The sequence below is a fragment of the Patella vulgata genome, chromosome 3 (assembly GCF_932274485.2).
Source record: "Patella vulgata chromosome 3, xgPatVulg1.2, whole genome shotgun sequence".
Classification (NCBI taxonomy): Eukaryota; Metazoa; Mollusca; class Gastropoda; family Patellidae; genus Patella; species Patella vulgata.
Window position 1 is genome coordinate 55,728,464 of NC_065881.2, and position 17,549 is coordinate 55,746,012.

General features: G+C 32.7%; 1 protein-coding gene across 1 annotated transcript in view; it reads left to right on the forward strand.

The window, feature by feature from the left end:
* LOC126814911 (slit homolog 2 protein) overlaps positions 1-17,549 on the forward strand; it is a 116,436-nt gene that overhangs the window by 48,418 nt on the left and 50,469 nt on the right. Inside the window, exons 5-6 of the mRNA XM_050540358.1 lie at positions 13,431-13,502; positions 16,742-16,813. Coding sequence (XP_050396315.1) covers positions 13,431-13,502; positions 16,742-16,813 — 144 coding nt within the window. The remainder of the gene's footprint in view (positions 1-13,430; positions 13,503-16,741; positions 16,814-17,549) is intronic.

Consider the following 17,549-nt stretch of genomic DNA (forward strand, 5'->3'; position numbering starts at 1 on the left):
AACAACAAGAGTAGGGCTAGGGTGTTGTTACTGTTCCAAAAGTTACAACCCTGGCAAATCATTACTGTTGATGTTCAGATACCTGGCATAAACGTGTTACGTTTTCAGTCTCTTTAAGATTTAATATTTTGATATCATTTCAACCAAATTGAATATTAAGGTAGTACAGGGAAATTTGATTAGTACATATCCAGAAAATCTTCATCCAAAGGGAAGAGCATTTTATTTTGAATCAAATTGCATTTAAAAACAAAACCTTGGACACACCTAATTGTCTAAAATCTAGGTACTGACTGACTTTATAGACTAAAACATTTTGCAAGAAGTAAACTCCTTGAAAACCATTGAAAATGAGTAGACTCATAAGTCGAAACTTGAAACACCTGTCGTCTACCGGTATATAGGATTAGTTGATCTATCCCAAATTTGGTATACAATACAATTTGAACTCCCTGGGACCCTAATGTTGTCAGATCAACTCATATCAGAAAAAAAATGATTTAGCTAATGGCAAAGATCTCCAGAGCGTTGAAAATGATTATTATGCATTATTATAAATTACAATAATAAAATGTTTTTTTTAAAAAGCATTGATATTCTTAATAAGTAAAATCTTCACTGCACAAGTATTTGTAACTGATTGTGAAGTTTCACACTTGGACATTAATTTGTCTTTAGTTGAAATCATTATATGGATGGATACCAGTGGAAAAGAAAATATAACGAGTGGCGTTGTATCGCATTGATCTCTGGAAATGAATCATAATGTTTAAATTAATTGCTTTACATGGCATGTTCTTGCTCTTTCTTTGTTTTTGTGCTGCTACAAATCATGAAACCTAATTGTTTGTGACAAGAATTAATGTATTTGTAAAAATATTCATGTGAACTGAAACAGCTGAGTATAATACTGTCCACAGATTGAAAAAGAAGGCATATGTCATAATTAAAAAAATTATTGATAAACTGAATTGTTTCATAGTGATATTTGGTGAATTGGACAAGTTATTTCAAACAATGGTTATACATGTATAGATGACATGAATGTGAAAAACCTTTTGGGGTAATATATGTATGTTGCTGCAAATATATCTGCTGTATTTTGCATATATAAATATGTCAATTTTGATACATGGCATCCTTATGGTTGCAAATCAAACAAATTTTGCTGGAGGAAAAAATATTAATGAAAATAAGCCATGAAAGAAAGTGATTCTAATTATCACTAGTACCTTTTAAGCTCAATTACCCCAAGTTCAAAATATTAGTGGAAGGTAACTTTTATGCAATGGTAACTGTGCAGGCACAAGGTTGTTATTTCCTGTACAAGCTCTAGTTGCAGCTAAAAAATTCCGCCTGTTCTGCATATTTTTTTTTTTATCTCAGCTGAACCAATGGCTCAAATAAATTTACAACTTCATTTTTAAGTGAAACTAAAAGATCTAACAAAATCAACAGTTTCATGTCAGTTTAAAGAAGAGTTTTATAGTCCTCAAATTCTATAGGATTGATGTTCATTGTTCATTAACAGTATATATTTGAACTTATACAGGACCCAATTTTATGGATACAAGTACTGTTTATTATTGAGTGACGTCAACTACGATTCTTTAAGTCATTATCAACCAAATGATAAAACTATAAAAAGTAATCGGACATTTGATACAATGACAACAACTTATGACCGATCAGACATGCCACTAATTACACCAGCATCTCTACTGCATCGTATTAAGAAAGTAAGATTGTTAGATACATGAATATATTTACCATCAATTTTGATCGGTGAGTTTAACTGCCACATCTCCATATTGATGTCTGATAAATTGTTCCAATGGCATTTAGTAATTACTTGATAAAGACTAGAGAATCCTTGTCAAACTGTTTCTCAGTAATAAACAGTAATTGTATTCCATATAATGGAGCACTGTTTAATTCTAGTTCAATTACTAAATGCCATTGCAACAACATATTTGAACTTGAATAAAGATATTCCAGAGTCTTTCTTTTCTTTACCACAAATTTCTTCACAAGGGTTTTCTATTTGCTAGCATAACTTGGTACTTGTTCTTTCTTATTTTTTAAATTTTCATTTAAATACCAGTCAAAGGATCCCATTTAATTATAATGAGAAAAAGAATTTGATGATAATGTAGAGGCCTCTATTAAAAAAATTCCAAAGGCATAACTGGAAATACTTCATATTTTATATTTCATCATTGCTGACATTGGTTGATAAAGACTAGAAAATAAGCATAGTTGAAACATCGCTCAGTAATTGTATTCCATTGAATTGTGTTCTGTGTATTAGCTTCTATTGCATTGATTTCTACTTCCATAAGAGAAATAAATCTACTATTTTTGAAATTGTGAATCATGCCACATAAACAAACGTACAGTAAATATTTACTATCTCAGATAAACAAAGGGTCTACTATTCTACTATTAAATTGATTTATAAATAAAGAGGTTGAAAAGAAAATAAATCTTCATTTGGTCAATTAGTGTTTGATATATGTATGAAGTGATAAGAGTATGTGATGATATAGTATGACAAGTACATGTAATAAACAAAGATTAGAGAGACATTTATATCAACTATTTTATTACAATATTGACCACCTGACCACCTTCTTTATTATCAATATATAGTCATTTAAATATGTTGGCTTGCTGATAGTTCACCTGGATTTAGTAATATGATATACAGCAAGTATAACCTGTAGTTTTATACATGTACATACAGTCTACATCATACCACACATTCTAGTAGTTGTCACTTTCTCTGTTACAGACAACTTTAAAAGTTTCCGAATCTTATTAAAGATGCATTATGCAAGTGCTAAATCTGTCTATTGCAGGTTTTTATTTAGATCATCGGATGGCTAAGATATTCAGTGGATTAGACAATGTCTGCCAGAGACTGCCGATTGAAGGACTGTAAATTGAGACTTTGTTTATTACCATGGCAATGGTACTTGACTATTTAGGCTCCGAATTACATAATTTGACTGAAAGTTTCAATATATTTCATTTTTCATTATCTATTTTTAAACTATTATAGCAAGCACGACCAGTTCTTTATCTAAATCTTACATAATGCATCTTTAATATGATATAAGATAACATCGCTGATCAAATTAATAAACCCAGCAAACGCCAGCTGAGGGTAATTTCATTTTTTTGTCTAAAGACAAAGCATCACATTTTTGTCTCATATTCAGTTAGTCTATTGACTTGCATTGTCTGATTCCAAAAAAAGAAAAGAAATTGTACTGGATCTCTAATAGACAATGCTGACTATAGAACAAATCATAGACAGAACAAACAGTACTACAGAAGTACAAATATTATCTATTTCATGAACGAATTTGGTTATTTAAATTTCAGATTTTTTCTTTGGTTCTTTAAATATCTAGCTATGACTAAATGAACATAAAACAAAAGAAAAAAAACCCAACATTTGTGTAGATGATTTTACACCCAAATTATGTGTAAGTTCAGACACGATTATCATAACAGTTTTATGGCACTTTGAAATAGACTAGAAATATATATTCCCCCCAAAAAACAAAAAAACTGAGGCATGCATATTGAGATATAAAAATGAAAACTATTTTCCGACAAACCTGTTTATCCTGAGTAGTTTCATCTTACTTTATTATTTAACACTTGACTGTTATATTTATTTTATGGGTGTCATTGACTGTCATCAAAGCTGTATTGAAAATTAATCAAGAAAAAAAACAGACTAGTTATTGAATAGTCATGTCTGTACCCTCAGAAAACAACATATGGTTACAGTGATCATAATTGTTCTGTTTTTGAAAAATATTTGTAAGTTTTGTGGCCATATTTTGTGAATTTTCCAAAATTTTCATTAATAATAGTATTTGTAATTTAGCCATCACAGTTTATAGTAAATTATTGTCAAAATTCACTTTTAAATGCACAAAGAAAATAACAACCTTAAATTTAGTACAAATTACATAGAGCTGGAATGAATAGGTAGATGGAGGAAAGGACCGGTTTCATAAAATATCTGTGAGCTGGGTTTAACTTATAGAGTTTAGATTTTATTTCTTTTTTTGGTGATCATTTGGTATGTTTAGTGTATTTTTAGTAGACATATTTTAGTATCATATTTTTTACCTGTATCTAATGTTTTGTCCTATTGTACATTAAATTGTATCAATAGTTAACATCATTTCTCACCTAATACAACTTACTGTAACCAAATGGTACCAGGTTTTGTGATTTGCCAGACATTGCCTTTAATAATATCTAGAAATATTGTCCAGGGAGTTTCCAACCTTGGTGTAAGGGCTGGCTCACTAACCAGGAGGTCCAGGGGTTGAAGCTATTGATGACCATGAAAGTAAAGCAGGATTTTTCAACTTGGTTTCCACTTGTGCAGGAAAACTTAGCAAGGAATCGTGTCTAGTCGTTTGGATGGAACAACAAACTGAGATCTTGTGTACACAGTGTTCATAGAACCCTTGATAGTTGGATTTACACAAAAAGTAGGTGGAAATGCTGCAGTCCAGACATCATTTTTCGCTCAAAGCAGACTTCATGGCATTTTCCTGTCTTTATTAGCCAGGTTCATTTAGTTATCTCCTTCTGGGCTTTAAGTCAGGTTGACAGTTATTTAAACTGAACTTTGATCTCAATGACCTAAGAACTGACTCCGCCTAGCAGACATTACCATTATTATTATGATTTTATATATCCAAAAATGAAACATTAGACACAAACTGGCACTAACTAAAAATAGCCATTCTTTCTAACTACATGTACATGTATAACGAACTGGCTGCATGCACTCAATGATTGTGACTTAATTAACACTAATCAGATTATTTCATTACCAGTCAATCAACTCTATAATAGAGGGCATAAAGTGTATGAATTGAAGTAAATTCAGGTTTAACTGGTGTATCATACTCAGATTATTATAACAGAAAATATTGACAAGCTAAAGCAAAATGACCACACGATAGATACTCTACAACACTTTCTGTACACACCAATATAGGTTGTTGAATTATAGCAGTTCTCTCCCCCACCTCCCTCCTTTTGCATGACAACTTTTGTTGAACTTTTGGCCAAAAATCGAAGAAGAGTGTTTGAACTTACATTTTTTTTATTAGGACTTGATGAATATTCATGATTTTGAATTATAGCAGTTCTCTCCCCCACCTCCCTCCTTTTGCATGACAACTTTTGTTGAACTTTTGGCCAAAAATCGAAGAAGAGTGTTTGAACTTACATTTTTTTTATTAGGACTTGATGAATATTCATGATTTTGAGGCAGAAGGGTCAGGAGGTATGTGGAAAATTACCTTTGAAAATGAGGTCAGATTCAAAAAATTGCTTTAGCCATGCAACGAAAAATTTGAGATGGTCAACCAGCACCCTTCAAGGCTCTTATAAGTTAATTGTGACTAGATTTTGAGAATAAATATAGGTGAAAAATATTGTATTATTTAACTGCATCATTACACAGAATATGATGCCAAATATACAGTACATGTCCCACTCTAAATTTCATTTAAAGAGTTTAATTTTGAATATAAAATTTATTATACAGCAACCTTATATTGGTTTTACAGAAATGTATCCAGATATTTATATATTTGTCTTACATTTTGTTGAACTTTTGAAATATAACATACTTTCTGCTCCATAAAAATATATATGAACATGAAAATATCTATGAATTATGCAAGGTATACATATTTCATCCCACCTTGGTATGAATTATTACACAAGTTGTAAAACATCATAAATCATATTTCTATTAGACATAGCTATTTCTTTGGTATTCATACATTTACACATGCCCACTAATAATTCACATTCTCATCATAGTGCAGTATTTGTAAGCCTTTAACAATATCTTTCATGTCTGGGGATGGGGATAGGTGAACACCTTGATTAATATAAAACACATTTAAACACTTCAGCCACTTGAAGATGAACAAGTAATTTGTTGTAGCAAGGGGATGGAATTCACCATCATGAGTTCTGTTTATTTCTTTCTTGCATTTGTTTACAGTCATTTGAAGGCCAGTAGATAGAAAGAAATTATTTATTTGCCATTTGCTGGATTATTGTATATACTTGAAGCAAACAGTGAAGTAAAGGGTTGAGTGCACCATTTAAGATAGTCAAGACGATTATCTGGTCATTTTCAGGGTGACTTGAGGTTGTACCCTGCCTCTCCTTATAGTTAAAGGTGTGTGAAACAAGTTTAGTTGTCTGAATCTACTCTTGTTATCTTTCTGTAGGCTTATTTATTTTGGCCGTCTGATTACCTTCCAATAAACAATTAAAGATGGAAGTAGTGTTTGTAGTCTGTCTGTAGCAGACGTCCTGATAACTACAAGATGATGAATGTATGCTACTAGTTACCTGCCTTTATTTTCTGTCTGCTTCTCAACATAGTTTAAACATTACCCGCTTACATAATCTTTATCAACAATTATAGACTTATAAATGGTGTTTCAGCTTCAAACTACCTTGAAGCTGGTATCATTGTTTGACATTTTTGCAAAGAAGATGGTAGGCATGTGGTCAGTATAGACCTACATAATATGTAAAACCGAAGAATATGTAAATAAATAAGAATTATAATTTATCAAGTAAAAGATTTATACTTATGTGATAGACAATTGGTAGGGCAGCCATGTTACTGAATGAACAGGAACAGGTACATGTAAACCTCTGTGGACCACCCTACAATTGGGTTGTTGAAAAGCTTTCTAGTAGAGAGTTACATAAATGCATTGCAAAAAGAAGCAACATATTGAATAAATTTTCGGCTGTTATAAAATAGGTTCCTTAAGAAAACAGGGCACCAAATATATATGTAACTGATACATTTTAACATGAACTCAAACTGCAATGCCGAATCCAAGGATTTCTATTGGCACTATTACTGAATGAGATGATTCAGGAATGTAAATGCTGAAAGAAATTTCATATATCTGAGTTCCAGCTAGCATTAATTAGTGGTCAGTGGAAATAGTTTTAAATTTCAACAATTTCTGATTATCCTATTTCCCTTGATTATGTCATAAAATCTTAACAAAGTGCAGTGATATTACTGGTATAAAGTAAAAAGATTTTGGATTCTTATTTACCTGGGGGGTGGATGGCGGCCCAATGGTTAGTGCATGCACACTGTATTATAAGGTCTGTCATTGAGTCAACTGGCGTGATTTTGATTCCCTGGTAGTATGTGACAAGGAGTAGGGTGGTTTGTGCAACCTCGTTGGTTTTAGTCCGGGTCCTCCGGTGTTCCCCTCACTGCTAAAGTCCCCTACGCGCAAGAAAATTATTAAAATAAAATTCAACCATATGTTTGTCCCAAAATGACCTAATTTGTGTTGAATGGACGTTAAACCCCACTTCTCTCTTTTTCTTTCTAATTTACCTAAATATTCACAGTGAAAAAGACCTTATGTGGACTGCTTAGACGACTTTTATGTTGTGGGCATATGTTTCGATTATTGTGTATTCAGATTGAAGTCAATTTCAGACATGTCATACAAATTTTGATTGTTAAAAGTTTACAAGAGAACTATCATTTAATGACTGAGAGCACCATATAACTTTGGTGGCTTTTGTTGAATAGACTTAAGAAATGCATATACATGCGTGTTAAGATGATTTCCACCGGTTTAAAGAAATTGATGAGTAGACCAAGTAACAGTATACATATGTTAAATGGTCATGACCTTATTATTTGATGGGAAGAGTACAATAGTTTGTCAACAATAGCAGGTATGTCTCAAGCGATGTGTGTGTATTTAATCTGTTAGCACAGCTTTGCCTATTTTTCCTGTGTTTGTTGTCAACTACCTGTTAGGCTTGTAATCTTCATCAGAATTCCAGGTTTTTTCTTAACACTAATTACAACCCGTCTGCTCAATATTGAAAGTTGGACTAGCAAGTGGACCAAATGTTTACTAGGAAGGGAATAGCTCAAATAACACTCTTCTTTATCTTTTGTATTTTCTTTCTTTACCTAACCTGTACTTCCATGTCTAAACCTTTCAAAACATTTACTTCTCCCAACACATACTTTAAATATTTTATATTACTGATGCTCAGTCTCGACTCAAAGAAAGGAAGTTGTCTATGTATTACTTTTATTAAAAGATCAGATAGTTCAAATTGATGCCTTTGCATTTTTGTATTGGGTCTGCAGTATGGTGGGGGGGTGACTTGCCTCATAGTGTAATTAGTTGTGAATGAAAAGTTTATCATTAAGTTGATTGTGAGTCCAACCTTTTTGTGTGACAAGGAGAAGGAATGTCATTGCCAGGGCCTAAAATAACGTGCCCTGGAGCACGAACGTGCTTCAAAATGAAAAATCTGTGCTTCAAAAATAAGAAAACCGTGCTCTGAAAGAAATGGTGTAGGGCTCTGAAAAAGTGTAAGGTAGCGATGCCTCCTGACCCCTAAAGAGTGTTTTCTCTTGTGGTGGTCAGTTGCGCAGATCAGATCAGATCAGCTGGCGCCTGATCGACTTCCTCGGATGAGTCGAGTGAACGCCAGGCGCATCAGCACACTAGTCAGGTTTTCAGTAACTTTGGTATCTGATCCGCTGCGTCCTTGACCGTCATTTCAAATTCACTATGAAAAAGTTTATTTTTGACATAATTTTCACGAATTTTCAGTATTAACTGCGATTTTAAGCATTGAAATATGGATGGGAAACTGGAGCTTGATCCACCGGACACAGAATCCGTGCTACAAGAATTCCACCTTATTTTAGGCCTTGGTCATTGCCTTTCTCTGGCTCTTCTCCCACTGCTAAAGAACCCTGCTTCCAAGCTACTGTAGTTATTAACAATGTTAGAACTGAATGTTTTATTGAAAAGATTAGGTTACAAAATAGCCTACATAAAATAATGTTCCCAATCCCAAGTCTTAGATTGTGCAACTCAACCATTCAAACTGACATATTTGAATACCTCCACAGTAAAACAATAAAAAACAACAACATAAGGTTAAACAGCTAGGTTACTCTTAGTGTGAAGATAATGAACTCACTATTGTTCACATACAAAAGACATATTATTGTCAATTGTTTGCCTTTCGAAAAAAATTCACAAACGCATATATATGGTAGTTTTTGACGACATAAAGTAAAATAAAGCAGGTGTTGGGTAGACAAATGGTGAGTGTTGAGTTTTTGTAAAACAAACCGGTTGGTGATGTAATCAGATACATTTGTTATTCCTAGAGTAAAACAAAACATAGGTCAACCACAAAGCCTACACATAAACACCATGGCAAGAAATTATCAGATAATTTGGTCTTTCTTTGTGGAAGTCAGATCTTAATCATTGAAGATGCACTCAGCAAGTTGGCAAGTTTTTTTATCTGACAACATATTTGGCAGTGTTATTACCATTCCTTACAGATATCTTATAGAAACACGTTCTAGACCTTGTGATCTTCTTGTAGAACACATAGATTATATTCAAACCTTTAAACCAAAACTTCTATTCTTTTACTATGTATAATAACCCTAGTATTAAGTGATACCAACATAAAAGGAATGTTTAAGTATTTCTGTGATCTGTTACCAACTTATTTGTAAGACAAGGTGTTTTTGATGCTATAACTTAATACTAAGATGAAAGAAGTTCGCCAAGTATTGTTTTAACTATGTAAATGTTAAAGCTCTTTTCTTAAAATAATAATTTACTACTGTCTGTGCTAGGTTTAGAGCATGTTCTACATTTTGGACATCAACTACAGATCTTTGTGTGTTATAAAACTAAAGATTGAAAATGGTAGTGAGATTTTGAAATAAGATTTCAATGTGAAACTTATTGATTCAAGTGTTGAATAGATTTATATTAGATGTGTGTGTGTGGTCCTCATAGATCTTCTTGCCTGCAAAATTCTTTGAAAATGTGTTCACATGATCTTCAATATTGAGACGTACTTTGAATATAAGTTTTATGTCTATATAAGATAAGCAGACATTTGTTGTAAGATTAAAGGTCTATATAAATATATTTATGCATGTATATATTTATTTAACTAGTGTATATTACACTTTACATGGTTTTATCTTTACATACCTGGATACATGATGTCTCTATTGGACATACAGACTGGAAAACATTTCTTTCCCTAAATACACACTCTATGAATGTGAAAATAGTTTTATCCTTTTACTTATTCATATACATATGATATTTAAAGGATATGATAATGTTTGTGTCAGCAACTTTGAGATTATGTATATGAGTTGACAGATCTACTGTCACAAAAACCTTTCAAGTTTGCAAAATGATATTCATGCTCATTTTCATGCATCAAAATATCATAAAATTATTTCATACAAATTTACGTGTACACTTTGGAAATACTTTCTCTTAATGATGTGTTTGAAATCAAAGTATTTTGCTTAAGCATTAAAATTAAAAAAAAAAAGAATATTTAAAATAATAATAGTAGAAGAAAACTTTGTTAGCTTCTGATCTGAGAAAAATTTATTGTGTCACTATGATGATATGAAATTAAAACAATATACAGTTTGATGCCAGTTTCATATACATATGTATGTTGAATGTGCAGGTAGGGGAATGGTTCAAATATAATATTAAAGGGATATTGCCACATAGTACAGCTGTATTATAGATAATCCATGCAATTTACTATGGAAACAAAGCATTTGAGAGCTTTTGATACCCTTATAATAGCACATCAAAACATGCCATTTGTATGTATTTTATCTTTTTTCCATCTGCACAAATAAGTTTTTGATGATGGAAACATATCACAAATGTCTGGATATCTGGATATTTGAGATAACCATACTAACTCATAGATATGTTACATTGTCAACAGGAAATGCATAAATATGTACTTGATTATCTGGTCAACATTTATTTTTAAGTGTAACAGGCGGAATTAATGTTTGCAACTAACTTTTGAATGAGGTCTGTAGAGTCTGAAATTTAATAGTGGAAGATCAACAAGTTCACAAAATTATCTCTTTTGAATATTTTATATTATGACCCACATGTACTGATCTTCATGGGATAGAGATCTTTCAAACACTTTTGGTCACATTAAGACCGGACACGGACAATTTCGCAATGTAAAGGCTAACATTCCTTGATTCTATCTTCCCAGTATTATAACTGACAAACCTGTGATATTCACTTATCGAAATCTATGGCATAATTAAACTTATATTTTTTTTATATACGAGGGATGGCTGGCTGAAAAGTTCTAAGCCTGAAAAGGATAGATCAATTGGGTTGAAACAATCTTTTGCCACCAACAAGGACAATCATTGAATTAATCATAGACATAAGAACTGCAACTGTAGTGTTGTTATTGTCTTTGTACCAGACCATCTTGTGAATCTACCCTTTGAAATCACCAGAAATGGACAAGTACCTGGAACTGAAAGGACTAACTCCAACACAGATATATACTGCTATGGTCTACATTTTAGGTGATGATGCCCCTTCCTTTTCACAGTAAAGAAGTGGGCTGCAGAATTTAAGTGTGGCAGAGAGAGCCTTGATAATGTCCCGCATCCTGGAAGGCCATTAACAGCAACCATTCAAGAAAACATTGGTTAGGTGCATCTCATGGTGATTGACCACTCAACATGCTGCCAGTGTTGTGGGCATGACAAAAGTTTCTGTAAGATAGGTGTCAAAGGTCTTGACTGCAGATCTGAAACTTTTCAGATACCTGACGTCCCATGACATTCTGCGCCATTTGGAATTTTTGGCCAGATTTGTAACAATGGATGAGACCTGTTTCCAGAAATGAAAAAGGAAATAGCCCGTCATCAGATTCCTAGTAATGATGACATCATGTCAGCTGTGAACGACTTTTTTTAGGGTGGCTGAAGAAATTTCTTTCTGACCGGCATCCAGGCTTTGCAACATCGTTGGCAAAAGTGTGTATACCTCAAAGGCTACTATGTAGAAAAATAAATAGAAACCATTGATTTTGTAAAGGTCTGTCACAGATAGGCTTAGAATTTTTCAGCTGGCCCGCGTAGAAGATATGTCACGGTAATATTCAAATACTATAATTGACCAATCAAAATGGGATTTCCATGAAACAGCCTGACATAATACATCCATAAATTGAATAGGAACTCAATATATTGAAGAACTGGGCTAATGAAGATGGACATACGCCATACAGTGTGCTATGAGGGAAATTTTGCCCAGACAGCTGCACTACGGCCTACTCTTATATCAATTTCCAATTGTCAAAGGATCTTTTACGTGCATGCCAATATGTACACGGGACCTCGGTTTTTTGTCCCATCCGAATGACTAGACAGCTGTCCTTGTCAGGCCATCCCTCTTGCATCACTGACAATGAGGAACCACGCTGCAAAATCTGGATGAACTTTCTCGGCCAATGTAGGGATCGAACACCCGACCTCCAGTCTAGCGAGCCAGCGTCTTACCCACTTAGCCCAGTAAACGAATGTTTATATCTAATTTAGTGAGAGAAATCAAGGATTTGATAATGAGATTGAATTTTAATTTTTTGAGCATGTTTCTGGTGCGCAATTGAAAGCACACCAGGGATGCTATTTCAAAATTTTGCTCCTCAGACATTTTTAGTTGAGGTTTATTAATAGAGACCAGAAGTAGGTCACCAGAAGTCATTTGTCAGCTTCAGGAATAGCGTCAAGAAGCTTCTACTCCCTTTAATAGACTTCAACTAAAAATATTTTTATGTTATGTAGCATAAAAAATAGGTGCACCATGCTATTTTTCACATATAATTTCCGTAAGATATTCAAATTTATGTTAGTAATATTCCTACAAAATTATGTGTTTTTGTAATACGTTGGAATGAAAGCGTACCGACCCATACCTGCTTCAAACTCATGCCAGTAATTTTCCTCCAAAATTTTGTGTCATCGCTAATACGGCAGAAAATGACAGTAAAACTTCTGTGATAAGAATAGTTTGTCATCTTTATAAACGGTATTTTAAAATTCCATCGGTGTAGCATCGACACCCATAAGCAATGTAAGCATGGTCACCATGTTATTGTTATTTGCCCATATGACTTGTTTTTTCCACTAAAATGAACCATTCTAGTTAGCTTTTGTAGAAAGCAATGCAAGCTTGTCAGCAAGTGCTATTTTAGCCGTGAAGTAGTTTCTTAAATGGAGAAAAATTAAACTGGTGTGTATTAGCTAATACAGTGCAGGCTTCGGATAGATACATTTTTCATATGATTAGAGCACACCTGGAATTGAATTGGCATGGATTTGCCAGTCTTTTTATTAGACTATATTAAATAGTACCACCTGATAATAATGACCATCCTGTTGTAGTAACAGTTGTGGAGCAACCATCTGGAAATTGTAATGTAAATTTAAATTATGACTTTTTTACTTTCAGGGATTTAAGTTATAACAAAATACAATTTATTGGAAAGAAAACCCTGAAAAGCTCAACAAAGTTGAAGAATCTGTAAGTTATAAGCTATATAAAATATTATGTAATCATTATTGAAACATGTATAATTACCCTTGGGTACCAAAATCAATAATTACAAATGATATCAAATTACGGGGACATCTTTTTAATTTAAGCTAAAATCATAAGGTCATGATATATTTTTAAGGACTCATAATTGATAGGTAGGCCTACAACAAACATTGTCAGCTACGTGAACTCCTCGAACACAAAGTGATATCAGATGTTTTAAGCTATTCTATATGGAACATCACATGTTATGTTTATTTTCTAGAAAAATAAAAGGGTATTTACATAATATAGAAAAAATTATAGGTGTTTTTGTTAGATTTATACCAATTTTGAAAGCAGAATTCACAAAAAAATTTTGGGGACACTATGTTATAGCCTTCATTCACATTTTAAGTTAAATGTAAATTTTCTGCCAAATTTTACGGAGGTCAACATAACACCTGAATTTCTTCATAATATCTGTAAATTGCTGAAAACATATTCCTACCGTCATTATTAACTACTTTAGAGCCTTGGTCACTAGTGGGTGATCTGATGATTTATGATGTCAAAATGAAGTGGGTGATTTGGTACCTAATGGTGTTACCCATAAATATATAAATGTGAGGAATTTGTTTAGATTGTCAGTTAATAGTAAAAAAATTGACCTATATAAAACTAGATGTTTTTGTTTGAAGATGACAATATAAGATTTTATTGTGTACATCAACAATATGATACATTTAAAAATCATTTATTATGAAAAAAATGTCTATTTTAGAAATCATTCTCAATGACAAAAGACCAGTTAAAGAGGTTATTAAGGTCTTTGGAGCTACATGTACATGACTAACAATCATCAGAAGCTGAGTCCCTTATGAACTCTGATGTTTTATCAACTCAAAAATTAAATTTAAGACTTTTAAGTGAGACCAATTTGGATGACCTCCCAAAAGTATAAAACATGAGGCTATTTTACTTCCAAAGACACATCTCTTTATCTTTCTTAAACTGTGCACAAACCAATAAACCTACCACATATCAACATTGCTAATTTCATTGTCAACATGTGATATTCATATAGGTGGTATTGTTTTGGATACTTTCCAACACACAAGTATTAGAAAGGTCTGGGATACATATTTGTATAGGTATTAATTAAGCTTTCAATCAATGTATAATATGAGCTGTCTCACAACATTCTCAACAACTTCAGAGCTTCAATGGTTGGGAAAACTGACAAAACACAGGGTTTTATTGTTCTGACTCTCCATTGGAAATCAGCACAAAAAAGGCTAAGGAAAGATTCAGACATGTCTGGTCAAAAGGTTTTGGTGACAAGGGAATGAATAATTACTCAGTATAAAATAGATGTACGGATATAGGAAGTTCTCAGCCCACTGTTATGATCAAATGTTAAATTGGTGATATAATAAGGTTTTTTGACGGTGATTACAGATCAGATTGTGACGCTCACCGCTATCTTGCCCATAAGTTTGTTGATTCAAGATTATATTCTGCCCTTAATATCTCCATACCAATACATAATCAATTTTTATACGCCCACAATTATTTGACAACAACAAATTGTAATCAGCATATCAGAGATTTTGACTGTTTTTTGGGGTTTTTTTTAAAACTTCTGGAATTGTTTACCCTATCGAAACACTGATCATCAGAACTATTGCCCTAGTTATTAAACCTTGTGATTGTTCTACAGGTTAGAGTTTTGAAGAAAAGAAATCTGAACTTGTGTGATAGTAATAAAGTTAGACCTATAAAAAGCCAGAATCCAATATCAGCTATTCAGATAGCTACCACCATTGACATCAAAACATTGTAATTGCTCTACAGGGTTTGAGTTTTTGCTAGTGTAATCTTATGCTTGTGAACCCTATCAAATGGCCTTGTCCTTGAAACCCTATAGTGGCTCTACATGTCAGAGTTTTGGAGATTTTTTATTCAAACTTGCAGAAAATTTTCAACTGATCATAATTCTAAACCCTACTGAAACTCAGATTCACTAATAATTGTTTGCAAAGTTATTGCCTCTGTCATTGAAAGAAGTTCAAGAAAGTTGAACCTTATAGAAGTACAGTTTCACACACATTTGAGCAAAGTTAATATGCCTTGAGAAATGGCTGTCAAAACTTTGAAATTAGGGGTCTGACTAGCTCCTATCTATGTTTAATTGCAACAAGTTTTTATATGCCCAAATGGAAATATGGTAGAAAATTGCCGTCTGTCCACAATTTCTTGTGAACACTCCACAGACTACATTTATTATCCAATTTTTTTGAAATTTATATATGTTGTTTATATTGGTAAGACGAAGGCACGTATTCATGTTAATTACTTCAAGGACCCATGTTACACTTTTTCAAACCATGTGAACACTCTAATGACAAAAGTGATCATCTGATCTGTATGAAATTTATATGAATCATTTAGATTAGTACAACGGAGAATCCTATTAATTTTCGGCAATTTCCGTTAATTACTTCTAGAGTTATGGCCAATGTTTTACTCCGATGTTTTACTATGTAAAGCCCTATGAACGCTCTAATGGCTAAAATTATCATCTGATCTGTATTAAATTCATATGCATTATATAGATTAGTAAATTGAAGAATCTTATTGAATTTCAGCAATTTCCGTTAATTACTTCTGGAATTATGGGCCTTTTTTCACTTTGTTAAACCCTTGTGAATGTTCTAATGACAAAAGTAATCATCTGATCTTGTTTCACTTCGCTGATCCTTGTGAACACTCTAATGACAAAGGTTATAATCCGATCTGTAAGAAATTTATAAGCATCTTCTTAATTAGTGACACATATTCAACAATTTCCGTGAAATACTTCTAGAGCTATGGCCCTAATTTCACTTTGTAGAACATTGTGAATGCTCTAACAATGTTAGTTGTCATCAGATCTGTTTGAAATGTATATATGCATTATTTAAATTAGTCAAGTGAAGAACCCTATTGAATTTTAGCAATTTTCATTAATTATTTTTAGAGTTGTGGCCCTTGTTTCACTTTGTAGAACCTTGTGAATGTTATTTCAACAAAAGTTGTCAACCGATCTGTTTGAAATTGATATCAGTGTCTTGTAAAGGTGCTCATTATCTACAAAAGAATAAATATGTGACAACCCTTGTCGACTGCGCAGACGATTTAGCTGCTGTGGGCGTATGTTTCATTCTCAAAACTATTAAATCTTTGAATCAATCTATTTACAGACAATTAGATCATAATGAAATTACCTGTGTATCTGATCAAGCTATTCGGGGACTACATGATATGGAAATTCTGTAAGTATTGAAATTTCCTTTAAAACATTATTCATGTCAAACAAATGATTGATCATAAGAAGAGAGTGGGCTGTTGGAGAGGATAACAATTAATTTTTTTTAGTGTTGCTTTTATTTTTATTAGCCATAATGTCCACAAATATTGCATTCTTGGTTTAATGAGAAAGGTCAGTATTGATGGATTACATCGTAAAACATGGACTTCTGAACATATTACAAATTTTGACATATTTAGCACTCCATAATTTTGGAACCGTTCATTTAATGGAAGTAAAATTTGAAATTTTGCATTGGATAGTTTATAACATTATTAGTCAAAGATGGTTGGGTGTTCTCTGCATCACTTGATGTAACCTGGAATGACCCTATAGTCTTAAACACCATCAGTTTTGTAGTTAGTCTTAAATCTACCAACAAATCATTTTTAAAGAAAAAGCAAGTGGTTAGTCCACAGATATTTTAGATATCAAACTGACTTTTGTCTTCAAAATCGTCTAACAATTTACTCTTGTTATCCAATGATCATCATATAGTTGTTGATTGATGATTTCAAATATAAACCCATTAGTAGAGCTGAAAGTAACTCTGATCTTTGTTGCTGTGATGTATTAACATGGAATATATTCCAAAGCAGACTGTCAATCAACACAGTTTTAAACTTGCTACGTTTGCTTTTTATAAATACCGAAAAGAGAATTAGTAAAACAATATTCAGACAATGTGTTCTGTAAATATT